A 27,999-nucleotide genomic window follows, 5' to 3' on the forward strand; every position below is an offset into this window, starting at 1 on the left:
CCCCTCCCATCCGGATGAGTCCTGGTGGGTCCTCTTGGAGGCGCCCCCTAGTCCCTTGCTCCGCACGCCCTGACCACGCCCCTTGACTCGGCCCCGCCCACAGCGGAATCCGCAGATTCGCCAGGCCGGATCCTCAGAATTCCTCGGGTCCTTCGATACTCGGCTGAAAATTATCATCGGACTCTGACAGGAGCTCTGGGCTGGAGGCATTTTCCCCAGGGTCAGAAGCGGCCTATCCTCTCACTGGGGCCAGTAAGAAAAATCCAGAAAAAGTTGTCGATTCTGCCAGCAGGGATTGGCTAACGGGCCGTTATTTTCTTGACTCCACCAAGGCGGATGAAGGGGAGGCTGCGGCTGAGGCCGGGAACAGTGGCGAATCTGCAGCCTCTCAGACTTTGGCCGTGCAAGGAAGGGACGGGGAAGAGGAGCAAAGCGGCGCGCATCCTGTCCAGCGATTCGCCCCGCCCGCCCGGCGAATCTGCGTCTCCCGAACGCGCCACTGAAGCTTCCCCAGCGCTGGCTGGCCTCCTCCCCTCTGCCCCGCCCCTTTTCCTCAGGGACTAGTCGCAGCTTTCGTCGCCGCCGATTCGTCAAGCGTCCCGGGCCGCAGCATCTGGATCGTCGTGGCGAAGCCGACTCTCCGGGGGATGCGGCCAATCTCCAGGCTCCCTGGGCCGCAACTCCCGAGCCTCCCCGGGCGCCGGCCGAGACGAAGCCGCTATCCCCGGCCCCGTGGGTCCCCGGGCAGCGCCTGTGGCGAAAGTGCGAATGCACACCCTGTGCCCGCTGGGCCTCGCGCAGGTGGCGGTGGTGTTTGGTGCGCGCGCCGGGGAGGTGGTGGTGGGGGGGCGCCGCCGCCGCCACCGCTGCGGGGCCGGGTCTCGCGCTGCCGCCGCCGCCGCCTCGCGCCGCTGAGGTGCCGCGCGGGGTGGGGGGAGGGGAGCCGCTCGCCAGGAGCGGGTGAGTGGGGCCGCCCGGCGCGCGTGCGCGGAGACCTGCTTGGGGGTGCAGAACGCGCCGGGGCGGGAGGAGAGGGCAGCGGCGCGCGTTCCCCCCAACCCCCCGCCCAGATTTGGGGTCGAAGCCGGGTCTCGGTCTCGGTCTCGCGGTGTTTCCAACGCCCCGAAGAGGTGCCACCTTTCGGCCGGAGGATCGGGGCGCGGGGACGCGAGCGGGTGTGTGGGAGCCGTGGCCGGGCTCGGCCCGGGCCGCTGGCCGGTGAGGAGGCGGGAGGGGGCGGGGCCTGCAGGAGGCGGGGGAGGGGTCTTGCGCCGAGGCCAAGTGGGGCGCGCGCTAGGGAGAGCGGGAAGGTAAGGGGGCTCGAGACGGGCCTGGGGGCCTGACAGTAGAGTTGGGAGGTGGAGAGAGGCTGGGTTGTTGTGGTGAGACAGAGGGTACTTGGGGGAGAATCCGGGGGAGCCCCGGGTCAGGGTGAGGGGTGGAAACTGGAGTGATGGGAGAATCTGGAATCGGGGCTGGCCAGTGAGGAAAGGCAGGGGAATCAGGCCCAAGTCGTGACCCTTCTTGTGTGTCCCCCTTTCCCTAACAGTGTAAATGAGCAAAGATGGATCAGGAAGGTGGGGGAGATGGGCAGAAGGCCCCGAGCTTCCAGTGGCGGAACTACAAGCTCATCGTGGATCCTGCCTTGGACCCTGCCCTGCGCAGGCCTTCTCAGAAGGTGTACCGCTATGACGGAGTCCACTTCAGTGTCAACGTGAGTGCCCGGGCCTTTGCTTGCCATCCGGGGAGCTCCAGGTGCCCCTGTCCTCTGTGATTCTGTTCAGCACCTAGAATGGTAGCCTGCCTTCTTGAAAGTGGGCAGTTGAACCCATGTTTTGCATGTGCGTGTCCAGATGGGCTTCTTAGAGCTCCCCAGCCTGGATTCACCCTGAGCTGTCTTTCTGCTACTGCTTTCCTTCCTAGGACTCAAAGTATATACCAGTCGAAGACCTCCAAGACCCCCGTTGCCATGTCAGGTCCAAAAACAGAGACTTTTCCCTCCCAGTCCCTAAGTTTAAGGTACGTGTCTTCTGGGCTTCTAGTGTGGTAGTCCTAAGAGGGTATGGAGGATGCGTCTTGGCACTATAGCTGAATAAAAAGGGTTTTCAATGAAAGGGTCTCAGCCAGATCTAGCAACCTGAGACTGTGAGACTCAGTTGTTCTGGACAGGAGGTACACTTAGTCTTCTAGAAAGGTACAGGTCAGGTGTCCTAAGTGTATCTCTGGTAGCTGGGGTGTTGACTTCTTGAAGGATGAGGTAAAGACTGTTTAGCTGCTATTTCTATCACTGTGTATTCCTAGACAATGCATAGCACACAACAGTGGGATCTCCCAGTTCCTTGACAGTCAAGGGGAGTGACAAGGCCACTGCCTACCTGGATTGCACTGTTCCCCACCTCTCATTTGGCAATGTCATTTCCATCTTGTTTCCTTCGAGGACTCCCTTTCCCCACCCTAGGCAAGATATTCTTCAGGCCTTGAACTGGGCCTGGAACACTGGTGGTTCTTCATTTCCTTCTCTGATTCTTTATTCTTCCTTTTTAAATAAATTGTCTGTGGGGTCCCTTCATTCTTCTTCTTCACCTTTTTTTTTTTTTTTTTTTTTTTTTTTTACTTTGTACACTTTACTTGGACCATCTCTTTCACACCTACAGCTTCAACTAGTACCTAAATTTTGATGACTTCCAAATATCTGTTTACAGCCGACATTTCCAGGCTTGTATGCCTGGTAGGGGGAGAGTTTCATTTGGAGGCCACACAGATGTCTCAGAATTAAGAGATTTAAAATAAATTATCTACCCCCTTAACCTATCTCTTTCATTTTCTCTCTGGTCATACGTGGCAATACTGTCAACTCAGCTGCATAGCCTGGCAGCCTTTGATTCTCTCCTTTTCTCTCACAGTCGGTCACCAAGTCCTCCTGGCTCTTTTCCTTTTTATTCTTCATCTTTCTACTCTCATTGCCACGTAACGTAGATCTTGGTATTCATTTCATCTGATCTCCTTGCCTTCGTTCTTTCCTCTGTTTCTCCTCTGCCTTGCTGTCATTTGTCTCTTTGGCTCACTGCTCTTCTATTTTCCTTTTGTTGCCAAGTCCATGTTTTGGGGCATTGACATGTATGGTTATTGATCTGGCCAAGCCTTATCCTCTGACTTGACACCACACCCCTGTGTTGCATCCACACCATATGCTTTGCAGTTTTTCGAAAACACCAAGTTGTTTTATACTTCCATGTCCTAGGGGTCCTTGTCATTTGATGGAATGTTAATCCTCAAATCTCAGTAAGAATGGCACCATCTTTATGAATTCTTCCCTGATTATACTCTGTACAAAGGTTTCCTTCTCTGGGCTCCAGAATACCATGTACACGTCCGCTGCCACTGAGTCGTGTTGTATTTGTATGTGCATATCTTGCTACTTTTCTGTACGGGAATCTCTTCCTTTCTATCTCTGTATTTCCAGTGACTTGTTCACGGTAGTTACCTAATAAAGGCTGAGCTGGGGAATCATCGCTCTGCAGCTCGTTCTCTCCACGTATGTTTATTCCTCAGTATGTACATTTCTTTCTTTTTTTTTTTGAGACTGAGTCTCGCCTTGTTGCCCAGGCTGGAGTGCAGTGGTGTGATCTCGGCTTAGTGCAACCTCTGCCTGCCAGGTTCAAGCAATTCTCCTGCCTCAGCCTCTTGAGTAGCTGGGATTACAGGTACCCACCACCATACCCAGCTAAATTTTTTTTTTTGTATTTTTAGTAGAGACAGGGTTTTATCATGTTGGACAGGCTGGTCTTGAACTCCTGACTCCTGGTGATCCATCCACCTCATCCTCCCAAAGTGTTGGGATTATAGACGTGAGCTACCACACCTGGCCTAGTTTGCACATTTCTGTTCTTAATTCTTGCTATTCTATGGTGAGAAGAATTCAGGGAAAAGGGGTCAGGTCTGATGGATCCCTTATTATGGGCCTCTTCCCTTGCCCATCACTTTCCTGGATCTCTCTCTTGACTTCGTGGAGCTTGCTAAAGTTTCCCGAAGGACAAAGGAACAGTGGTCAGTGTTGAGACCCCATACCAACTCCTGTTCTTTCCCCAGCTGGACGAGTTCTATATTGGACAGATTCCACTGAAGGAAGTGACTTTTGCAAGGCTGAATGACAACGTGCGGGAGACCTTCCTGAAGGATATGTGCCGTAAGTACGGCGAGGTGGAAGAGGTAGAGATCCTTCTTCACCCCCGTACGCGCAAGCACCTGGGCCTGGCCCGTGTGCTCTTCACCAGCACTCGAGGCGCCAAGGAAACAGTCAAAAACCTCCACCTTACCTCCGTCATGGGCAACATCATCCATGCCCAGCTTGACATCAAAGGTGAGGACTCCTGTGCCTGCCACTCAGGCTTGGCCTCCAACGGAGGTTGTACATGCAAATGCCTGTCAGGGTCAGGCAGGCACCCAGGGTCATGATCTGAAACTGTTGGGGCCAGTTGTGTTTCTGAAATCAGATCAGATTTTAGAGTGGAATTATGGTACATGGATTTGTGTGTGTGGTGTCTCCAGCAAGGTTGGGCAATAGGCCATAATCAAGCACATAACTATCTGTTAAAAAAAAAAAAAAAAATCATATGAAGGGTTGTACTAGGTAGGATGAATAGATTGTAGTAAATCAGCCCAGGTCAGGTTGGTTGGTTGGTTGGTTTTTGAGACAGGATCCTGCTGTGTCACCCAGACTGGAGAGCAGTGGCGTGATCTTTCCTCACTGCAGCCTCCAACTCCTGGGCTCAGTCACCCCAGCCTCCTGAGTAGCTGGGATTACAGGCACGCACCACCATACCTGGCCAACATTTTTTTGATTATTTGCGGAGATGAAGTCTCGCTACACTGCTCAGCCTGTTTTTAATTTTTCTTTCTTTCTTTCTTTCTTTTTTTTTGAGACGGAATCTCGCTCTGTCACCCAGGCTGGAGTGCAGTGGCACAATCTTGGCTCACTGCAACTCCACCTCCCAGGTTCAAGCGATTCTTCTGCCTCAGCCTCCTGAGTAGCTGGGATTACAGGTGCATGCCACCACGCCCAACTAATTTTTGTATTTTTAGTAGAGATAGGGTTTCACCCTGTTAGCCAGGCCGGTCTTGAACTCCTGACCTCAAGTGATCTGCCTGCCTCAGCCTCCCAAAGTACTGGTATTACAGGCGTGAGCCATCGTGGCCGGGCTGTTTTTTCTATACGCTGTTCTATAACCTATATAGGTTTTAATGCCAGATTCACTGGATTTTCTGTGTTTTTTGGTTTGAAAATTTGAGATAGTAAAGGAGCTGTGAATGCAAGCGAGGTGATCTGGGCTTCTGTGTTGAGTGATGAGGAGCAGTGGGGTCTGTGGCGAGCTGCAGATTGCAGTATTGTCTGAAGGAGGCAGCCGTTAGTAGGCACTGGCCAGTTTGCAAGTGGGGATAAGGTTTAACATTCCTGAATTTGATTTGTAAAAGAAAGCCAGCCATCCTGGCTAACACGGTGAAACCCTGTCTCTACTAAAAAAAATACAAAAAACTAGGTGGCGGGCGCCTGTAGTCCCAGCTACTCGGGAGGCTGAGGCGGGAGAATGGAGTAAACCCAGGAGGCGGAGCTTGCAGTGAGCTGAGATCCGGCCACTGCACTCCAGCCTGGGCGACAGAGTGAGACTCCGTCTCAAAAAAAAAAAAAAAAAGCCAGGGCCAGGATGCGGTGGCTCATGCCTGTAATCCCAGCACTCTGGGAGGCCAGGGTGGGTGGATCACCTGAGGACAGGAGTTCGAGACCAGCCTGGTCAACATGGTGAAACCCCATCTCTATTAAAAATAACAAAAATTAGCCAGACGTGGTGGTTCATGCTTATAATCCCAGCCACTCGGGAGGCTGAGGCATGAGAATCACTTGAACCTGGGAGGTGGAAGTTACATCATACCACTGCACTCCAGCCAGAAATATGGGTTTTTGTGTGAAATCTCATGGTTTTAAAATACCATGTTTCCCTTCTCACAAGGTGTTTCTGAGGTGTTCACGGCGCCTGCGGGATCCGTTAGTCCCCGGGTTGCTCTTCTGCAGGCTTTAGTTTACAGGATAAAGAGCATGGGGTGATCAAGCCTCTGGGTTTGAATTCCAATTCTTTCACTGACCAATTCTGTGACTTTGTGTAGGTCACTTTTAAGCCCGTAGAACAGAGGTACTGATGCTTCCCTTCTGGTGATCCAGCATGGGTAAAATAAGTAGAAGTGTTTTTGGTAAATCGTGAAGTGTTGTAATATATGTTGTTTGTGGTAGTTCAGAGGTAGAGATGAGGTAGAAGATCCCAAAGGTAGAGTTATGGTAGGAGAACTGAAATCCTGAAACCCAGACTCCAGGAAATTGTAGGAAACTTGAGGACTGAGAAAGAAGCAGGAATACCAGATAAGGAAGGAGTTAGTGTTTCCATCTGACAATTGGTTCCCGTTTCCCTCCCTCCAGGACAACAACGAATGAAATACTATGAACTAATTGTCAATGGCTCCTACACCCCTCAGACTGTGCCCACTGGGGGCAAGGCCCTGAGTGAGAAGTTCCAAGGCTCGGGTGTAGCCACTGAGACGGTGAGAAGCTTGTGGCTGCCACAGCCCCTAGCCATGTGGGCATGGTGCCCGGGTGCCCAGAGCAGGAGCAGTCTTCGGGAGGTTCCGGGCTTCCCTGTTAAACATAAGAAGAGCCAAGCAAAGCTGCTGAGATGCTTTCAAAAGACAGGGAAATAGGATTCCTGGTTTGGGGAAGGGCAGGTTTTCAAGTGGTGTCTTGAGCCCATTCCTCTCTCCTTGCCCTGCTCTGTCGCTCCAGGCTGAATCCCGCCGTCGCTCTTCCTCCGACACTGCTGCCTACCCAGCAGGCACTACTGCAGTGGGCACTCCTGGCAACGGCACCCCCTGCTCCCAGGACACAAGCTTCTCCAGCAGCCGACAAGATACCCCATCTTCCTTTGGCCAGTTCACCCCTCAGTCCTCCCAAGGAACCCCCTACACGTCTCGGGGCAGCACCCCCTACTCTCAGGACTCCGCCTACTCCAGCAGGTACAGAGCAGACCCCGCCTGGGGCCCCGCCCGCAGAGTCTGGGAGCTGCCACTGGGAAGAAGAAGCCCAGAGTCTCTCCAAGAGGGAATTGGAAATAATTTGTCCTAGTTTTTCTGTGGATTCAGTCAACAAATTGCTGTCCTCAGGGAACACACTAGCTAGGAACCCAACATATAGCTCTTCTTTTGAGGGCAGACTAGAGGGGCTTTGGGCCCTAGGACCCAGGACGCTCTGGTTTGGTCGTAGAGAGCTGAGCCCACCTAACTCCCCTGCTTCTTCTCCAGCACCACTTCAACCTCCTTCAAGCCCCGGCGGTCAGAGAACAGCTACCAAGATGCCTTTTCCCGCCGCCACTTCTCTGCATCTTCAGCCTCCACAACCGCCTCCACGGCCATCGCCGCCACCACTGCAGCCACCGCAGCATCCTCCGCCTCTTCCTCCTCTTTGTCCTCATCCTCCTCGTCATCCTCTTCCTCCTCGTCCTCTCAGTTTCGTAGTTCTGACTCAAACTACCCAGCGTATTATGAAAGCTGGAATCGCTACCAGCGCCATACTTCCTACCCACCACGCCGGGCCACGCGGGAAGATCCCCCTGGAGCCCCTTTTGCTGAAAATACAGCTGAGTGCTTCCCACCTTCCTATACCTCCTACCTGCCCCCCGAGCCCAGCCGGCCCGCCGACCAGGACTACCGGCCTCCTGCCTCAGAGGCTCCACCCCCGGAGCCTCCAGAACCTGGCGGAGGCGGGGGTGGAGGAGGGCCCAGCCCTGAGAGAGAAGAAGTTCGGACTTCCCCCCGCCCAGCCTCACCTGCCCGCTCCGGCTCCCCAGCCCCAGAGACCACCAATGAGAGCGTGCCCTTCGCCCAGCACAGCAGCCTGGATTCCCGCATCGAGATGCTGCTGAAGGAGCAGCGCTCCAAGTTTTCCTTCTTGGCCTCTGACACAGAGGAGGAGGAAGAGAACAGCAGCGTGGGCCTTGGGGCCAGAGATGCAGGGAGTGAGGTGCCTTCCGGGTCAGGGCATGGGCCCTGCACACCCCCTCCAGCCCCAGCTAATTTTGAGGATGTGGCACCTACAGGGAGTGGGGAGCCAGGGGCTACCCGGGAGTCTCCCAAGGCAAACGGACAGAACCAGGTGAGATTGGGGTCAGCCAGAGGAGGCACCTGGGCTCTGGGAGTCAGGGTTGGGCCTAGGGGAGAGGGAAGGGAACTAGACGATAAAGTAAGGTTTGGGACAACAGAAGCCTTCTGTGACCCTCCTCTGCCCCCGCAGGCTTCTCCATGCTCTTCTGGAGACGACATGGAGATCTCCGATGACGACCGGGGTGGCTCACCCCCTCCGGCCCCGACGCCCCCTCAGCAGCCTCCGCCGCCTCCCCCTCCCCCGCCTCCTCCTCCTCCCTACCTGGCGTCCCTTCCCCTTGGTTATCCTCCCCACCAGCCTGCCTACCTCCTCCCACCCAGACCTGATGGGCCGCCGCCCCCTGAGTACCCCCCACCTCCTCCACCACCCCCGCACATCTATGACTTTGTGAACTCCCTGGAGCTCATGGACCGACTTGGGGCTCAGTGGGGAGGGATGCCTATGTCCTTCCAGATGCAGACCCAGATGTTAACTCGACTCCATCAGCTGCGGCAGGGCAAGGGATTGATTGCCGCCTCAGCTGGTCCCCCCGGTGGGACCTTTGGGGAGGCCTTCCTCCCATTCCCACCCCCCCAGGAGGCAGCCTATGGCTTGCCCTATGCTCTATATGCACAGGGGCAGGAGGGCAGAGGGGCATACTCGCGGGAGGCCTATCACCTGCCCATGCCCATGGCAGCCGAGCCCCTGCCCTCCTCCTCAGTCTCGGGAGAGGAGGCCCGGCTGCCACCCAGGGAAGAAGGAGAGCTGGCAGAGGGCAAGACCCTCCCGACGGCAGGCACCGTGGGCCGTGTGCTCGCCATGTTGGTCCAGGAGATGAAGAGCATCATGCAGCGAGACCTCAACCGCAAGATGGTGGAGAACGTGGCCTTTGGAGCCTTTGACCAGTGGTGGGAGAGCAAGGAGGAGAAGGCCAAGGTGAGGCCAGCACCTGGGACCAGGGAGCCCTGGGCTCTGCAGGAGGAAGTGAGCCTCTGACTCCTCCAGGCTGCACAGCTCAGAGGAGACAGGTAACAGAGGCGAGTGGAGAGAGGCCGCAGGCCCTCAGGGCTGCCCTGACTGGGCAGGGGAGTTGGGGGCACAGAGAAGCAGGCACAGATGGGCCTGGGAGGCAGCAGAGCTTTGTCCTGGTTCCATTGCTTGGTTGCTTGTGGTGGACAAGGCCCTTAGGTCTCTTCAAACTTTGGTCTTCCATTTTGCCATTTGTGAAGTGGGAATGGTGGCTATTTCTTAAGGCTGGTGGGCGAAATGAGCAGACTTTTGAGAAAATGCCATGTGGGGGCTGGGACAGGTGTGACCAAGATATGGAGCAGCAAGTAGATGCGTTCTGTATTCCTGGGGTCCGGGAGTAGGTCTCAGGCAGGAGGGAATGCCTGGGTTCTGGGCGCTGGGGCTCAGCCCCACTGCTGCCTGCAGCCATTCCAGAATGCGGCCAAGCAGCAAGCCAAGGAGGAGGATAAAGAGAAGACAAAGCTGAAGGAGCCTGGCCTGCTGTCCCTCGTGGACTGGGCCAAGAGCGGGGGCACTACGGGCATCGAGGCCTTCGCCTTTGGGTCAGGGCTGCGAGGGGCCCTGCGGCTGCCTTCATTCAAGGTACTCAGAACTGTCGTTTTGTGGGGTAGGGTGGGGAAAGGGAGAGGGGTGCCCCCTTCCTTGGGATAGGGGTGGTCAGGAACTATGAGCGTTTGAGCTCTTTTTTTTTTTTTTTTTTTTTTTTTGAGACAGAGTCTTGCTCTGTTGCCCAGGCTGGAGTGCGGTGGAGTTCACTGCAACCTCTGCCTCCCGGGTTCAAGCGATTCTCCTGCCTCAGCCTCCTGAGTAGCTGGGGTTACAGGCGCCCGCCACCATGCCCGGCTAATTTTTGTATTTTTAGTAGAGGTGGCGTTTCACTATGTTGGCCACGCTGGTCTTGAACTCCTAACCTCAGGTGATCCACCTGCCTTGGCCTCTCAAAAGTGCTGGGATTACAGGAGTGAGCCAGCGTGCTCTGCCTGAGTATTTGAGTTCTAAACGAGCCCCATCTTCTCCCTATTCCCCAGGTAAAGCGGAAAGAGCCATCGGAAATTTCTGAGGCCAGTGAGGAAAAGAGGCCTCGTCCCTCCACTCCTGCTGAGGAAGATGAAGACGGTGAGCAGGGTCAGGCATAAGGAGAAGGGTTGGTCTGTGTGGGTTCTGATGGGAGAGCAAGGGTCGGGGATGAAGGGGTTGGGTCGTTCTGAGGGCAGAGCCAGGTGGAGGTGCAGGGTTGAAATGCAGCAGTTCTGAGAGGTGTGGGATACACCAGGTAGGGTTATTCCTGGATTGTAGTTGCGGGTCTTCCTCTGGTCTGCTAATTTACATTTTCTGTATTTTGGGTTTTTCCACCCATGAAATTCAGTGTCTGGAATCACGGAATTCCAAGTTAAACGAGGCATCTCCCCAAGTTTCCCACCTGATGCTCATGCCCTCCTACCACCTTCCTCCCAGTGTGCTCGAGTTTCAGCCCTTGCTTGTTAGCTACCATGGCCTGGAAACTTCCCCACTGAGTCAGATCTGCTTCCCTGGAGACCCACTGGCCCTCGTACTCTTTTCTTGGGCTAGGCATAACAAATCAGCTCCCGCTTCCACCCGACCAGAAAATGATACAAGATCAAATGGGCAGGACATATTTAAAACTGTGTGGGCTGGGCACAGTGGCTCTTGCCTATAATCCCAGCACTTCGGAGGCTGAGGCAGGAGGATCACCTGAAGTCAGGAGTTCAAGACCAGCCTGGCTAACATGGCACAACCCTGTCGCTACTAAAATTACAAAACAGCCAGGCATGGTGGTGTTCACCTGTGATCCCAGCTACTTGGGAGGCTGAGGCACGAGAATCACTTGAACCCAGGAGGTGGAGGTTACAGTGAGCCAAGATCATGCCACGGCACTTCAGCCTGGGTGATAGCATGAGACTGGGTCTTAAAAAATATATATATATATATATATATGTATTATTATATATGTATTTTTATATGAATACATACGTATATATGTATTTACATATTTGTGTGTATACATGTGTAGATGTGTGTAGATATGTATATATACGTATATATGTGCATATGTGTGTGTGTATGTATATGTGTGTATATATATGTGTATATATATGAAGGCCAGGCACGGTGGCGCTCACCTGTAATCTCAGCATTTTGGGAGGCTGAGGTGGGTGAATCACGAGGTCAAGAGATCAAGACCATCCTGGCCAACGTGGTGAAACCCCGTCTCTACTAAAAATACAAAAATTAGCCAGGTGTGGTGGCGGGCACCTATAGTCCCAGCTACTCGGGAGGCTGAGGCAGGAGAATTGCTTGAACCCGGGAGGTAGAGGTTGCAGTGAGCCAAGATTGCGCCACTGCACTCCAGCCAGGCGACAAAGTGAGACTCCATCTCAAGAAAAAGAAAAATACATATATATGTACACAGATGTATATATACCTGAAGTCAGGAGTTCAAGACCAGCCTGGCCAACATGGCACAACCCTGTCTCTACTAAAAATACACAACAGCCGTGTGTGTGTATATGTGTGTGTATATGTATGTGTGTGTATATATGTGTGTGTGTACGTGTGTGTGTGTATATATGTGTGTGTGTGTATGTATATGTATGTGTATATATATAAAGGCCAGGCACGATGGCTCACGCCTGTAATCCCAGCACTTCAGGAGACTGAGGCAGCAGGATTGCTTGAACTCAGGAGTCCAATACCAGCCTGAGCAACATAGGTAGACCCTGTCTCTACAGAAAGTTTTAAAAATTAGCTGGGTGTGATAGCATGGCCCTTTATAGTCCCAGTTACTCAGGAGGCTGAGGCAGGAGGAGCGCTTGAGCCCAGCAGGTTGAGGCTGCAGTGAGCTGTGATCACACCACTGCACCCCAGCCTGAGTGACAGAGCCAGACCCCGGCTCAAAAACAAAAACCAAACTATGAAACATGAGGTAACTGTGAGGTGTTTGCGTTTCTCTGGTGAGCTTCCAGATTCTCATCTGTAAAATGAAGACCATCAGGAAGATTGGTAATAGTGTATGTAAAGCCGTTGTGCAGGGCAAGTATCTTGTGGTTGATGGTAAATTTCCCCAACTACCACTCTGCTGGCCTAGACCCTGAGCGAGAGAAGGAGGCTGGAGAGCCTGGACGTCCGGGGACCAAGCCCCCGAAGCGGGACGAAGAACGAGGCAAGACCCAGGGCAAGCACCGCAAATCCTTTGCTCTGGATAGTGAAGGGGAGGAGGCGTCCCAGGAGTCCTCCTCGGAGAAGGTGAGGGCCTGGGCGCTGGCTCCCAGCTGAAGCCTGCTTCCCCATAGCCAGCATCTCTGTGGTTGGAGCCCAGGCAGCTGTGCCTGGTGGAGGACCAGTTGTCCCTTTCCTGTTGTTAGTCCCCATTTGTCCTTTTTCTTAAGGATGAGGAGGATGACGAGGAAGATGAGGAAGATGAAGATCGAGAGGAAGCTGTGGATACCACAAAGAAGGAGACAGGGGTGTCGGATGGTGAGCACAGACAGCGGAATTGACTTTGGGCTCGGAGGAGGGGTTCGGCTGCCTGGCTAGCCCTTTTCTGAGCCCACATGACCTTCCTTGGGCTTGTGGGTCACCTTTGCCCTCTGCGAGGGCATCTGTTTGGGCCACATTCTTAGGAACCCTTGGCCCCTTGACAGCAATAAGCTCAATGCTCAAAATGCTCCCTCCTCCTGCTCCCTCTTCTGCTGAGACATAGCTGTCCACAAGGACAGCCTGGAAGAATCTTTTTTTTTTTTTTTTTTTTTTAATGAGAGTCTCACTCTTGTTGCCCAGGCTGGAGTGCAACGGCGCAGTCTCGGCTCACTGTAACCTCCGCCTCCTGAGTTCAAGTGTTTCTCCTGCCTCAGCCCCCCTAGTAGCTGGGATTACAGGCACCTGCCACCACACCCAGCTAGTTTTTTGTATTTTTAGTAGAGACAGGGTTTCACTATGTTGGCCAGGCTGGTCTTGAATTGCTGACCTCAGGCGATCCACCCACCTCAGCCTCCCAAAGTGCTGGGATTACAGGCGTGAGCCACTACACCTGGATTTTTTTTTTTTTTTTGAGACGGAGTCTCGCTTTGTTGCTCAGGCTGGAGTGCAGTGATGCGATCTTGGCTCACTGCAACCTCCATCTCCCTGGTTCCAGCGATTTTCCTGACTCAGCCTCCCAAAGTGCTGGGATTACAGGCGTGAGCCACCACACCTGGCTGATTTTTGTATTTTTAGTAGAGATGGGGTTTTATCATGTTGGCCAGGCTGGTCTCGAACTCCTGACCTCAAGTGATCCACCCACTTCAGCCTCCCAAAGTGCTGGGCTTTCAGGTGTGAGCCACTGCACCCAGCCTCTTGCAGCAGTCTTGACTGATTTCCCTGTCTCTGTTTCTGTCCTTCTCCCTCTATTCCAGTTGATTTTCCAAACTGCTTATAGAATCTCTTTCCTAAAAGGCACCCCTGACCCTGTGACTTCCTTCCATAAGGTCCTTCCTGACAACCTGTTCTCCACAGGGTGTCCCCCCAGCCCAACACTGTGGGCCGTTTTTATCTCCTGGCCCTGCTGTGTTCAGCTCCATCTTGCCCTCCTCCAGTCCCCTTCCCAGCTGCCACCACCACCTTCTAGTCTAATTTACCCAATTCTGTTCCTCAAAAACTGTGAAATTCTTCAGTTTCTTTGAGCCCTTTCCATACATGAGCAGTCTCAGAGTATAGAACCTGTCGTGTTTTTTAAGCTTTTCAGCCCAGAATCCTTTTTCACCCAGTCCTTCGTCCAGACTGAGTCCCAAAACCCACTTTGGGAAGGTTCGAGTGCCAGAGCAGCCTGCCTGCCAGTCTCCAAGCCTCCACTTCCTCTTGCCTCGGACATCCCTGTGTAGTCCCCATGTCTGCGTGGTGGACTCCTTGTCCTTGAGTTCACCTTATCCCCCGGATACCTTCCCTGTTGGGCCTCTTTAGACAGAGTCTGGGGCTTCCTTTGCCATCCTCCCCGCGTGCTGATGTTTATCTCACAGTGAAAATGGTTTGCTTATGCAGCTCCTTGGTCTGTTGGACTTCCCCGTCCCTAGCCCAGAGCCCAGCATCCACAGCAGGGAGTGAGTGAGGAGCCCACGGCTGACCAAGTGAGGTCTGCCCACCTCTCCTGACTGCCCCTTCTGGATTTCCAGGCGAGGACGAGGAAAGCGATTCGTCCTCCAAATGTTCTCTGTATGCTGACTCAGATGGCGAAAATGACAGCACATCGGACTCCGAGAGCAGCAGCTCTTCCAGCTCCTCATCCTCCTCCTCCTCATCGTCCTCGTCCTCCTCGTCCTCTTCATCCTCTGAGTCCTCCTCTGAAGATGAAGAGGAAGAGGAGCGGCCAGCAGCCCTTTCCTCAGCCTCCCCGCCCCCCAGGGAAGTCCCAGTGCCCACACCAGCACCTGTGGAGGTGCCAGCGCCAGAGAGGGTTGCAGGCTCCCCAGTCACACCCCTGCCTGAACAGGAGACATCTCCAGCAAGGCCTGCAGGTAGGTGCCACAGGGGTGTCGGTTGGATCTCTGTGTGTGTGTGTGTGTGTGTGTGTGTGTGTGTGTGTGAGAGAGAGAGAGAGAGAGAGAAAACAGTGGTGCTTGCATTTATTGTGTACTTCTAATAGTGTGACTTTATTAGAAAAACATACAAAGAAAATGTCACCATCTCTTGTCATTCCCTTCTGGAGACATTGATTGTCTGACACACTCAAACTGCACTGTCATGGTGGTTTACAGAACCCCAGGCTAAGCTGGCTACTAAAGTAAAATGGGTTGGTCTCCTCTCAAGTAAATTAAGGAGAAAGTGCCCAATTGAGTAAGTTCTTCCTCCTAATTTTTCTTAAGCCTGTTCTTCAGTGAGTAGTGATTAAGTGCAGGTGATTACATGGGCAAATAGGTAGAAAACAAGTATGAACATTAACACAGAACTTGGTTCTAGCTGCTTTCCTTTGTGGATTTGTTGTTATACTCTAGCACATTCGCATAGCTTAGCCTGCTGCGGGAACCACTCTTTCAAGCAATAGGTATTTATTGAGTGCTCATTGCAGCCAAACAGTAGGTGCAGGGGATGGGATGTTGAGCCTTGCAGGCAGCATTCTCACTCATCAAGCTTACAGTCTATAGGGAAAGACATCTTCATTGAGTAAGAAATACATAGGAGGCTGGGCATGGTGGCTCACGCCTGTAATCTCAGCACTTTGGGAGGCCGAGACAGGCGGATCATGAGGTCAGGAGATCGAGACCATCCTGGCTAACATGGTGAAACCCTGTCTCTATTAAAAAATACAAAAAAATTAGCCGGGTGTGATGGTGGGCGCCTGTAGTCCCAGCTACTTGGGAGGCTGAGGCAGGAGAATGGCGTGAAACTGGGAGGCGGAGCTTGCAGTGAGCTGAGATCGCTCCACTGCACTCCAGCCTGGGCAGCAGAGCGAGACTCTGTCTCAAAAAAGAGAAAGAAAAGACCAGCCTGGGCAACATGGTGAAACCCTGTCTCTACAAAAATTAGCCAGGCATGGTGGCACACGCCTGTGATCCCAGCTGCTTGGGAGGCTGAGCTGGGAGGATCGCTTGAGCCCAGGAGGCAGAGGTTGTAGTGAGCCAAGATCACACACCACTGCACTCCAGCCTGGGTGGCAGAGCGAGACCCAGTCTCAAAAAAAGAAAAAGAATACCTAGGAAAACCTGTGGTTACAAACCATGAGAAGCACCAGGAAGAAGCGCAGGGCAGGCAGCCGGAGCACACCTGCAGAAGGAGGAGGGCTTCCTGCTGAGGTACTGCTGAGCTGAAGTCTGTGCAAAGCAGGCAGAACAACTGGCTTAGCATGTGCCAAGGCCCTCCGGCAGGGGAAGAGCGGGTTCAAAGACCTGGGGAAGAAAGCCGACCCTCCAGAGGGTTGAGCACAAGGGGGTGGTGGGGTGGCTGAAACTGGAGAGGTGAGTGAGGGTTGGGCCCAGCAGACGTATAGGCCAGCCATTGTGAGGAATTTGGCCTTTATTTTGAAGTAGAAACCCATCAGAGTAATGACATGGTCATATGTGTGTTTCAAAAAAATGTAGTGCAGAGAGAAAGCTTGGAAAGGGGCCACAGTGGAAGTAGGGTGCCTCTTAAGTGGCTATTGTAGAATGCAAGGCGAATTATGGTGGTAGCTTGGACTTAGGTAGATTGGACAAGGATGGATCAAATAAGTCAGTGTTCAAGATGTGCTATGAACTTTAGGAGGCCGAGGCGGGCACATCACTTGAGGTCAGGAGTTCGAGACCAGCCTGGTCAACATGGTGAAACCACGTCTCTACCAAAAAATACAAAAATTAGCCAGGTTTGGTGGTGTGTGCCTGTAGTCCCAGCTACTCGGGAGGTGGAGGCACGAGAATTGCTTGAACCTGGGAGGTGGAGGTTGCAGTGAACGGAGATCATGCCACTGCATTCCAGCCTGAGTGACAGAGTGAGACTCCCATCTCAAAAACAAGATGTGCTGTGAAGATGTATGTGGCCTCCCCGAGGCTCCCAGTTGCACATTGTTGAGAATCCATGGTCTGAGATAGGCAGCGCCCACAGGAAGACCTCCTCACACTGATGCACTCTACTAAGCTCCAGACTCCGTGAGAGGGGAGTTGAGGCTCTCATTACACCTCAGATGACTCTCCAACCTCTCCTGGGCCCACCGGGTAGCAGAAGGGCCTGTGGGGTCACCGGCAGGTCTGAAGGCATGGCTCTTAATCCTCTTCCATTCTCATCAGAGCAGGAAGGAGAGGGGCTCACCATATCTGCATTTCAGAAAGCCCGTTCTAGCAGAAGGAGGAGAGATTTAGAAGAGGGGAGGAAGGAGGTGGGTGACATGAGGAGGTTTGAAAGGATTCTGGTGAGCTTTAATGGCATGAACCAAAGCCGAGGGGTTCTAATGTGGCAGAAGAGTGGAGTAGAAATGGGGGTGAGGATTGGAGGGAAATTTAGGAGGTAGGATGACTTGGTTAAACTTCCCCCAGAAAAGAAACTCGGGAAGAAAATCAGGATTAGGAAGAAAACTGATGAGTGTAGTTGGGGTAGCGTTTGAGATGCCTCTGGGGGCTTCCCGGTAGAAACAGTGGCCGTTGGATCCATGGTTCTGGGGTCTGGAAAGAATGGTAGGCCGGATATGAGATCGGTGCTTAGGTCTTGGAAGTACAGCAGTGAATTCACTTGTAGACCCAGGTAGGCGAGTGGAGGGAGATAAAAGGCAGAGCCTTCCCGTCCTGTGAGAGCAGTAGGCAAGCAGGGCCTGAGGAGGCTGAGAGGGGTGACCAGAGGCGAGAAGGGAAGCAGGTAGTGGAGAGGTTCTGCGAAGGAGGGAGTGGCCTTGTATCACCAGACCACCGGCAAGGCTGAGATAGGCAGTATCTGTTGGATTTGACAGTTACGAGGTCATTGGTGACCTTATCAGTTTCATTTGAGTGGTTCAGACTGAAGCCAAGGTATAGGGTGTTAAGGAATGAGGGGAGGGGAGTTTTCTGGAAGGGTGGACCACTCTTGCTGAGATAAAAAGGAGAGTTGGGGCCGGGGGCAGTGGCTCACACCTGTAATCCTAGCACTTTGGGAGGCTGAGGTGGGCAGATCACTTTAGGTCAGGAGTTCGAGACTAGTGTAGCCAACATGGTGAAACCTCGTCACAAATAAAAATACAAAAATTGGGCTGGGTGCAATGGCTCATGCCTGTAATCCCAGCACTTTGGGAGGCTGAGGCAGGCTGATCACGAGGTCAAGAGATCAAGACCGTTCTGGCCAACACCAACATGGTGAAACCCCATCTCTACTAAAAATGCAAAAACTAGCTGGGCGTAGTGGCGCACACCTGTAATCCCAGCTACTCGGGAGACTGAGGCAGGAGATCGCTTGAACCTGGGAAGCAGAGGTTGCAGTGAGCCGCGATCGTGCCACTGTACTCCAGCCTGGTGACAGAGTGAGACTGTCTCCAAAAAAAAAAAAAATTAGCCATGCGTGGTTGGCAGGCACCTGTAATCCCAGCTGCTCAGGAGCCTGAGGCAGGAGAATCACCTGAACCTGGGAGGTGGAGGCTGCAGTGAGCTGAGTTTGTACTACTGCACTCCAGCCTGGGCGACAGCAAGACTTTGTCTCAAAAAAAAAAAAAAAAAAAAAGAGTTGGGGGTTGTGACACCAGCTCCCATGTGTCAAGTACCCATGTGTGCCAGGCTCTGGGCATAGCATGTTGACAATCCATTGAATCCCCACAACCTCCCCTTTTTTTTTTTTTTTTTCCTGAGACGGAGCCTCATTGTGTTACCCAGGCAGGAGTGCAGTGGTGCAACCTCGGCTCACTGCAACCTCTGCTTCCTGGTTTCATGCAATTCTCCTGCCTCAGCTTCCCAAGCAGCGGGATTACAGGTGCACGCTGCCACATCTGGCTAGTTTTTGTATTTTTAGTTGAGACAGGTCTCACCATGTTGCCCAGGCTGGTCTCGAACTCCTGACCTCAAGTTATCAGCCCACCTTGGCCTCCCAAAGTACTGGGATTACAGGTGTGAGCCACTGCGCTTGCCCCACAACCTCCCTATGATTCCCATTTTATAGATAAGGGCTTCAAGGCTTAGTGAGGTGCAGGAATAAGCTCAACGTTACCCAGCCAGAGTTGGAGAGAGAGCAAGAAGAGAGGGCAGGGTTGAGGGAGGGGTTAGCTTTTCCAAGTAGGTGAGGCTTGGGCGTGTTCCACTGAAGGGAAGCAGGGCCAGGTAGATGCCCCGGGAGAGAGGAATGCTTGCTGGCATGGCCTTCTTGGGGAGGCGGAGGAGTAGCCTCCAGATCTGATGCAGGTATACCCTTCAGTGGGGAGGCAGGAAGATGGGGGTGTTGTGCCTGAGGCCTCTTTTAACCCTGTACTGTAGGAGTGTGAGCGGAAGGGTGGAGTAAGAACCTTGGAAAGTGGAGAAACGAGGATGAAAGTTGCTCCAGTCCGGGCGTGGTGGCTCACACATGTAATCCCAGCACTTTGGGAGACCGAGGCAGGAGAATCTCTTGAGCCCAGAAGTTTGAGATCAGTCTGGCTAACAACAACAACAAAAAAGAAGCTGGGCCTAGTGGCATGAGCCTGTGGTCCCAGCTCCTGGGAAGGCTGAGTCAGGAGGATTGCTTGAGCCTAGGAGGTTGAGGAGGCTGCAGTAAACAGTGATTGTGCCGCGGCACTGTAGCCTGGAGACAGAGCGAGCCTCTTGCCTGGGCCTCCCCATGCTGGAAGGCCCTGCCAGAGCTGGGGCCTGGGGATGAGGGGAGAGGAGGCTGCTGGCTGGCTCCACAGGGTAGAGGTAGTGGAAGGATGAGGACCTGGGGCTGTGGAAGGTGCCGGGACAGGAGAGGGCAAAGTACCGGCCCTGCGGTCTGGGCAGGGTGGAGGAGGAAGTTAACTTAAGAAGAGGGTGATGTGCTAGAGGGAAACTGAGGGATGGGAAGTTGAAGGTGCAGTGGGGCGGACTGAATGGACAGTGGGGAATGTTGGAGAGGATGGGGAATCTTCAAGGGGGAGCCATTCTGGGGGTTGACAAGGCCAGATGTGTGGCTGCTTGAGGGGAGCTGAGGGTGATTGAAGGGGATCACTGGAGATGCGAGAATCCAGGTAAACAGGCGTGATCGTGAAGTCCCCTGGGGAGGTGGCAGAGGTGGGAGAGGAGAGGAAGATGCAGGCAGCCCCTTGGTGTCTGGATAATGAGAGACCACCTGAGTTACCAAGGACAGAGGAGCCATGGCTCTGAGCGAGGGGTCCTTAGTGAAGACTCACTGAATTTCTTTTCTTTTTTTTTTTTTTTTTTGGAGACAGAGTCTTGCTCTGTCGCCAGGCTGGAGTGCAGTGGCACCATCTCGACTCACTGAATTCTCAGCCTCCCAGGTTCAAGTGATTCTCCTGCCTCAGCCTCCTGAGTAGCTGGGACTAAGCCACATGCCACCACGCCCAGCTAATTTTTGTATTTTTAGTGGAGACAGGATTTCACCATGTTGGTCAGGATGGTCTCGATCTCTTGACCTCGTGATCCACCCACCTTGGCCTTCCAAAGTGCTGGGATTACAGACGTGAGCCCCCTCACCCAGCCAGTTCACTGAGTTTCTAATAACCGGAACCAGTTTCAGTCACCACTGTCTTAGTGATGGCCCTGGGTAGGGGCAGGTTATGCAGTAGCAACTGGCTTCTGGGGACTCGCCCCTTGGACCTGAGCGTGGCAGTAGAGCAGTTCTCAGAGGAAGGTGGTGGGAGTCGTATTGACTGGGCAGGTGCCCCCAAAAATTGTCTCCTAAATGAAAGGGATGGGCAGGTTTCCTTCGGGACAGTCGCAGAGGGAAGTGTGTGCAGCAGCTGTGCTGGCGGAGGAGTGTGTTCTCCTTTAAGCGAGGCTTCCCGAGGACATGCAGGCTAAAGCTCGAGGTGGTCCGTTGGGGGCACTGCCCCAGCGTGGTGGGGAGGAAGGTGAGAGGAGACCTGGGCGAATCTGGGTCCTTGCTAGCTTCCTGGAGTGGGTTGCTGCCACAGGCTGAGACCCTAGCGGGTGTCCAGAGCCTAAGGTACAGCCTAGGGCCTGGCTCAGGGCGCCAGGGTTGGGAGTGGGGTGGACTCAGGTGAATCGCTGCCTTATAGGGCTGGGCCTGGTGCTGGGCCCTGTTGGCGCTGAGTGGGGAAGCCAGTTGTGAAGCCAGTGAGTCCCTGGGCTGCAGTTCAGAGCATGAGCTCAACCCACATGGCCTGGGAGCAGAGCTTGTTCTGTCATCTGGTAACTGTGACCGCATCTCTGTGCCTGTTTCCCTGTCTGTAAGATAGGACCCTCTGCTGGGCACGGTGGCTCACGCCTGTAATCCCAGCACTTTGGGAGGCCAAGGCGGGCGGAGCAGGAGGTCAAGAGATCGAGACCATCCTGGCCAACATGATAAAACTCTACTAAAAATACAAAAATTAGCTGGGTGTGGTGGCACATGCCTGTAGTCCAGCTACTCGGGAGGCTGAGGCGGGAGGATCGCTTGAACCTGGGAGGCGGAGGTTGCAGTGAGCCGAGATCACGCCACTGCACTCCCACCTGGCAACAGGGCGAGACTCCATCTCGGGCAAAAAGAAGAAGATAGGAACCTCTTTGAGCTGTTGTGAGGATTACGTGAATTACGCTACGTAAGAGGTGTGATTGGCGTTAGGCACAAAATCCATCGGGCTGGCTCTGAGAGCCTCATGCAGGCTTTCCCAGGGATGGTGGCCAAGGGAGGATGCACTCCCTGTCCCGGGGGTGCTTTGGGGAGGCAGCACCCCCAGCTTGGAGCCAATGTGTTCCCTCCCCAGCCACCCGCATCCTGGGATCTCCGCTCCAGCCCCACTTCTCTGGCAGGGCTGTCTCCTGCCCCTCCCCCCGGGGCATGTTCCAGTTCTGTAGGGGATGGGGAGGAAGGCAAGTTTCATAAAATATTTTAATACAGAGATGCTGCTTTTTAGGTTTTATCATGTTCACCTCGCTAAACTGAGAATATTGTTTATGGTGGAGGTAATGGATGTTTTAGCTGAAATGTGGCTGACTGGGTCCTTGGCATGGGACATGGCTGGGGCCTGGGCACAGGGCTGTCCTGCCAGTCTGGGTAGGAAAGCAGAGTCCAGGGCATGTGGTGCTGCCCTTCTCAGCGTGGCTACAGCTTATGTGTTGGTGGTGTCCCCCATTGGACTGTGGCTCCGGGAGGACATGGAAGGTGTGTGTGTACCCCACACGTGTCACAGTGGGAACGAACGGGTGGGAAACCTCCTCTCATCAAGGGAGTTCATGTTGTTGGGATGTGGGGCTGAGGCCAGAGCGTCTGTGTCCCCCCGAGGTTCCTGGGTGGAAGCGGGGGAGAGCACACGGCCTGTGGTCATGGGCGGCCAGGGCGGCTGAGCCTGGGTCGCCCTGACCTCCTTTCCTTCCTCTGTGCTTCCTTCCCAGGCCCCACGGAGGAGCTGCCCCCCAGTGTGCCTCCCCCTCCCCCAGAACCACCTGCTGGGCCCCCGGCCCCCACCCCATGCCCCGATGAGCGTCCCTCTTCTCCCATCCCCCTCCTGCCCCCACCCAAGAAACGCCGGAAAACTGTCTCCTTCTCTGCCATTGAGGTGGTGCCAGCCCCAGAGCCCCCTACAGCCACACCGCCGCAGGCCAAGTCTCCTGGACCAGCCTCCCGCAAGGCCCCCCGGGGCGTGGAGCGGACCATCCGCAACCTGCCTCTGGACCATGCATCTTTGGTCAAGAGTTGGCCGGAGGAGGTGTCCCGAGGAAGCCGGAGCCGGGCTGGAGGCCGAGGCCGCGCCACAGAGGAAGAGGAGGCTGAGCCAGGGACAGAGGTAGACCTGGCGGTCCTGGCTGACCTGGCCCTGACCCCTGCCCGGCGGGGGCTGCCTTCCCTGCCTGCTGTTGACGACTCGGAGGCCACAGAAACATCGGAGGAGGCTGAGCGCCCTGGGCCCCTGCTCAGCCACATCCTCCTGGAGCACAACTACGCCCTGGCCGTCAAGCCCACAGCACCGGCACTGGCCCCGCGGCCCCCAGAGCCAGTGCCTGCACCCGCCGCCCTCTTCAGTTCCCCAGCGGATGAGGTCCTGGAGGCCCCCGAGGTGGTGGTGGCTGAGGCGGAGGAGCCCAAGCCGCAGCAACTGCAGCAGCAGCGGGAGGAGGGCGAAGAGGAGGAGGAGGAGGAGGAGGAAGAGGGGGAAGAGGAGGAGGAGGAATCCTCTGACAGCAGCAGCAGCAGTGATGGGGAGGGCGCCCTCCGGAGGCGCAGCCTCCGCTCCCACGCCCGGCGCCGCCGCCCACCGCCCCCACCCCCGCCACGGCCGCCCCGCGCCTACGAGCCGCGCAGTGAGTTTGAACAGATGACCATCCTGTACGACATCTGGAACTCGGGCCTGGACTCAGAGGACATGAGTTACCTGCGGCTCACGTATGAGCGGCTGCTGCAGCAGACGAGCGGGGCCGACTGGCTCAACGACACCCACTGGGTTCATCACACAAATATCCTGAGCGTGGGCGCTGGGGCCGGCGGCCTTCCCCGGGACACGTGGGCTTGGGTCCTCCTCCGACCCCTCCTGGCACCTGCATCTGTCCCCGACTCTGCCTCCCCTCTGGCTCCAAGCCATCTTTTTCTCTCCGCCTGGTGCCTCTTCTGCCTTCCAAAGCATTTCTGGCAGGAACCATGGGGCTGGGGCTTCCTCCCCTCTCCCTCACCTGAGTATGTTCAGCGGCGTGGGCCCCGCCCTCTCCTTTGGCTGGGACGCGGGTGGCCAGAGAGGAGCCGTTCTCTTCCTTAACACCCCGCACTCACCAACCTGACCACCCCAAAACGCAAGCGGCGGCCCCAGGATGGGCCCCGGGAGCACCAGACAGGCTCGGCCCGTAGCGAAGGCTACTACCCCATCAGCAAGAAGGAGAAGGACAAGTACCTGGATGTGTGCCCAGTCTCGGCCCGGCAGCTGGAGGGCGTGGACACTCAGGTGGGCCCGACCCCGCCGCCGCGTGCTCCTCCCACCACTCACCTCTCTGCCCTGCTCACCTCCTCCCTGCCCTGCATCTCACAGGGGACGAACCGCGTGCTATCCGAGCGCCGGTCCGAGCAACGGAGGCTGCTGAGCGCCATCGGTACTTCCGCCATCATGGACAGTGACCTGCTGAAACTCAACCAGCTCAAGGTGAGACCGGGCTGCGGGAGGGCCTGGGTGGGGTAGAGTGGGGCAGGAAGGGGCAGAGGCCAGGGGACCACCCAACAAGCTCCTGTGGCTCCCTCAGGTGGAGTTGGGGGGTAAGCGGCCAGAATGCTCTCTGCCCAGGAAGTCTGGGAAGAGCGAGGGTCTGGGGTGTGGCAGGCGTCTGGCAGTTGAGTCTCCCTTCTGCCCCCCAGTTCCGGAAGAAGAAGCTCCGATTTGGCCGGAGCCGGATCCACGAGTGGGGTCTGTTTGCCATGGAACCCATTGCTGCTGACGAGATGGTCATCGAATACGTGGGTCAGAACATCCGTCAGGTGAGATTGCACTCCCAGCCCCGCCCCGGCTTCTGATGCAACAAGACGGCATGGGGGCGCACACACATGCCATTTGTCCTGGTTAAAGCCTCGCACACCCCCTAGCCCCGGTACCTAGCCAGTGAGACCAGCCTCCCTCCAGTGTGGTCAGCAGCAGGTGTCAGTCGTCCAGCAGGAGGCACAGCTGATGGCACTGCTCCCTGTTTTTTTTTTTTTTTTTTGGAGACATAGTCTTTCTCTGTTGCCAGGCTGGCGTGCTGGGGCGCAATTTTGTCTCACTGCCACCTCTGCCTCCTGGGTTCAAGCAATTCTCCTGCCTCAGCGTCCTGAGTAGCTGGGACTACAGGCGTGTACCATGTGCAGCTAATTTTTGTATTTTTAGTAAAAACGGGGTTTCACCATGTTGGCCAGGATGGTCTTGATCTCCTGACCTTGTGATCTGCCTGCCTCGGCCTTTCAAAGTGCTGGGATAACAGGTGTGAGCCATCGTGTCCGTCCAAGCGCTGCTCCCTTTTTGTTTGTTTGTTTGTTTGTTTGTTTTTTGAGACGGAGTCTCGCTCTGTCGCCTGGGCTGGAGTGCAGTGGCCGGATCTCAGCTCACTGCAAGCTCCGCCTCCCGGGTTCACGCCATTCTCCTGCCTCAGCCTCCCGAGTAGCTGGGACTACAGGCGCCCGCCACCTCGCCCAGTTAGTTTTTTGTATTTTTTAGTAGAGACGGGGTTTCACCGTGTTAGCCAGGATGGTCTCAATCTCCTGACCTCGTGATCCGCCTGTCTCGGCCTCCCAAAGTGCTGGGATTACAGGCTTGAGCCACCGCGCCCGGCCCGCGCTGCTGCCTTTCAAAGGGCCTGGGAAGCAGGAGGACAGGCACTGAACAAGTATCCACACAAAAGGATGGTGTTCCAGCCTGAGCAATATTGCCAGACCCCGTTTCTGCAAAAAATACTAAAGCTAGCCGGGCGTGGTGGTGCATGCTTGTGGTCCCAGCTACCCAGGAAGCTAAGGTGTGAGGATCACTTGAGACCACAAGGTGGAGACTGCCGTGAGCCAAGACTGCACCACTGCACTCCAGCCTGGGCAACAGGGCGAGGCCGTGTCTCTAGAAAAAACAAAAGCCAAAAGGATGGCATTTGGTATTCACAAGATCTGGAGAGTTGGGCCATGGGAACACACACCTGGGGGGCCTAAGACCTCCTGGAGACCATGGTGCTTGAGCAAAGCTGAAAGGAGCTCGCAGGCCCAGGCGAGTGGCATTGTGTGTGTGCTTGGTTGCGGGACACCACGTGCACGGGCCTGGAGGCAGGATTGTCTTGTGAGAGTATGGAGGTCAGCTTGGCTCATCAGAAACCAGGGCCATGGCCGGGCTCGATGGCTCACGCCTGTAATCCCAACACTTTGGGAGGCCGAGGGAGGCGGATCACCTGAGGTCAGGAGTGCGAGACCAGCCTGGCCAACATGGTAAAACCCCATCTCTACTAAAAATACAAAAATTAGCCGGGTGTGGTGGTGGGCGCTTGTAATCCCAGCTACTAGGGAGCCTGAGGCAGGAGAATCGCTTGGACGTGGGAGACAGAGGTTGCAGTGAGCCAAGATCGCGCCATTGTACTCCAGCCTGGGTGACAGAGCAAAACTCCGTCTCAAGGAAAAAAAAGAAACCAGGGCCAGTGGCAGCGACATGCAGCTGGAGGCTGGAGGGGACAGGGAGCCCAGACCGCACGGGCTTGGGAGCCTGTGAATCCACTCAGGCCTGTGGCGAGAGAGGAGGAAAGCCCCAGAGCCTTCTGCAGGAGAGGGCCCCGTGGCTAGTGAGCTCCCTGTCTAGGCTGACACCAGTGTCCAGGCAAAGGCAAGGGTGGCCCAACCCAAGCAGTGGCAGCAGAGGTGACAGAGAAGGTGCAAGGTGGTTGACTGAGCTCAGCAGTGAGAGGGTGAGGGGGATAGGAGGCCCTTGGTGCTGCTCTTAGCCGCTGGGAGTATGGTGGGATGGCCAGTGAGCTGGGAGTGAGGAGGAAGAACAGATATGTGGTCAAGATGAGCTCCAGTCTGGACATGTGGGGTTGCAGTGCCCCAGGGACATCTAGGGGACGACGCCCAGCAGCTCCACTGAGGTGGCTTTTGGCTGGAAATGGAAGTTTGGGAGGAGTCCCCACCACACAGCTGGCGGCTGAGGCTCTGGAAGGGAGTGAGGTCACCCGAGGAGGGCACGCAGAGGCTCCTCACTGTCTTCTGGGAAGTAAGGGTTGCTCCTCACAGGGGTGCGGGGCCTAACATGGGCGGCCTGCTATTTGCATTGGTCGGTGGCAGCCAACAGGTGCCTGTTTTGGAGAGAGGTCCAGGGAGGAGAGATGAGCAGGGTGCCATTGGTGACATGGCCACTGTCATTTCAGGAGCTGCCCCAGCCCCAGACTTGCCCCAGCAGTCCGGGGACCCCACTGTGATCAGGCAGATGCTCGAAGGAGCCAGTGGCTCTCCTTCCCGATGCAGATTTCCCTGGAGTCCCCTGCGGGTGACTTAGAATGGCCACCAGAGGCTTAGTATGCTGCCCCAAAGAGGGAGGGCTCCTGGAAGCAGAGTCGAGAGAGTCAGTGCCGGGTTAGCGGGAGCCGGAGGCAGAGCTGCAGCTCCAGGCCTGGTGGGCATGGACCTGGGGTGCTGGCTGGCAGGTGTGCTCGCGGGCAGGAAGTGGGGGGCTCTTCCCTGACCATCGCATCTCACCCTGACAGATGGTGGCCGACATGCGGGAGAAGCGCTACGTGCAGGAGGGCATTGGCAGCAGCTACCTGTTCCGGGTGGACCATGACACCATCATCGATGCCACCAAGTGTGGCAACCTGGCCAGGTTCATCAACCACTGCTGCACGGTGCGTCAGGGGCTGGCCGGGGCAGGAGTTCGGGGGTCGGTGGGGGTGGCCACGGCTCACATGCCCTTCCCTCCGCAGCCCAACTGCTACGCCAAGGTCATCACCATCGAGTCCCAGAAGAAGATTGTGATCTACTCCAAGCAGCCTATCGGCGTGGACGAGGAGATCACCTACGACTACAAGTTCCCACTGGAAGACAACAAGATCCCGTGTCTGTGCGGCACGGAGAGCTGCCGGGGCTCCCTAAACTGAGGTGGGGCAGGACGGGTGCCCACACCCCTATTTATTCCCCCTGGTGCCCTGAGCTCCCAGCACCCCCCAGCCTTAGTGGGCTCAGCAGGGCCCACATGCCCCCATCTCCAAGCGTGGGGTTGGGGGGCCCCAAGCCCAGCGAGGGAGCCTCAGTCCCTGGAGGCAGCTTCTGCCTCTCCTGTCGCCCCTGCCCACCACCCCCTGATTGTTTTTCTTTGCGGAGAAGAAGCTGTAAATGTTTTGTAGCAGCCAGCAGCTGTTTCCTGTGGAAACCTGGGGTGCCGGCCTGTACAGATTCTGTCCTAGGGGCTGCACAGTCCTCTCGCTTTGTGTTAATGGGGACTTCCCCTTATGCCCTGCGTGTACCCCTCCCCAGTTTAGGGGTCTCTGGGGCAGTGGCCATGTTCCCCCCCTGGGGGGGCTCTGCACCCCCAGTCCTGGGGACTCCGTGCCTGGAACCCTGCCTCATCTGTTCCTGCCAGACCCTGAGGGTCACCCTCCCACCCTGGTGTCACGCCCCGGCTCAGCCAGGCCAGGATGGCGGGGTGGGCCCCTTCTGCTGGGCTGGACTGTACATATGTTAATAGCGCAAACCTGACGCCACATTTTTATAATTGTGATTAAACTTTATTGTACAAAAGTGCTTGGTTGGTGTATTTGGGCAGGAGCAAGGGGTTGGGG

At 55.4% G+C, this 27,999-nt stretch overlaps 1 protein-coding gene across 9 annotated transcripts; it reads left to right on the plus strand.

Moving 5' to 3' along the window:
• The first annotated feature begins 135 nt into the window (after window positions 1-135).
• On the plus strand, window positions 136-27,958 carry SETD1A (SET domain containing 1A, histone lysine methyltransferase). Of its 9 annotated transcripts, XM_015442507.3 has the most exons (20): window positions 136-220; window positions 333-801; window positions 1,550-1,714; window positions 1,924-2,019; window positions 4,090-4,360; window positions 6,467-6,588; window positions 6,827-7,056; window positions 7,342-8,191; window positions 8,330-9,115; window positions 9,614-9,790; window positions 10,237-10,324; window positions 12,315-12,472; window positions 12,616-12,703; window positions 14,374-14,715; window positions 22,144-23,202; window positions 23,509-23,681; window positions 23,766-23,876; window positions 24,086-24,205; window positions 26,929-27,066; window positions 27,145-27,958. In XM_015442507.3, exons 3-20 carry the CDS (start codon window positions 1,565-1,567, stop codon window positions 27,316-27,318), a joined length of 5,133 nt encoding a protein of 1,710 aa, XP_015297993.1. In that variant the 5' UTR covers window positions 136-220; window positions 333-801; window positions 1,550-1,564; the 3' UTR covers window positions 27,319-27,958. The 9 variants fall into 9 exon arrangements, 8 of the variants coding, with proteins under 8 accessions (XP_015297993.1, XP_005591757.1, XP_065393142.1 ...); XM_005591700.5 differs by having other exon boundaries at window positions 136-762; XM_065537070.2 differs by lacking the exon at window positions 136-220 and having other exon boundaries at window positions 590-817.
• Window positions 27,959-27,999: the final 41 nt, after the last annotated feature.

The sequence above is a fragment of the Macaca fascicularis genome, chromosome 20 (genome assembly GCF_037993035.2).
Source record: "Macaca fascicularis isolate 582-1 chromosome 20, T2T-MFA8v1.1".
Lineage (NCBI taxonomy): Eukaryota > Metazoa > Chordata > Mammalia > Primates > Cercopithecidae > Macaca > Macaca fascicularis.

Excerpts from the sequence above, each read along its gene's own strand:
- SETD1A (XM_005591700.5), top strand. The coding sequence starts at position 1,565 with ATGGATCAGGAAGGTGGGGGAGATGGGCAGAAGGCCCCGAGCTTCCAG. Across the intron at positions 12,704-14,373 it reads GGAGACAGGGGTGTCGGATG|GCGAGGACGAGGAAAGCGAT; the intron begins GTGAGCACAGAC and ends CTGGATTTCCAG. Across the intron at positions 23,203-23,508 it reads CCACTGGGTTCATCACACAA|TCACCAACCTGACCACCCCA; the intron begins ATATCCTGAGCG and ends AACACCCCGCAC.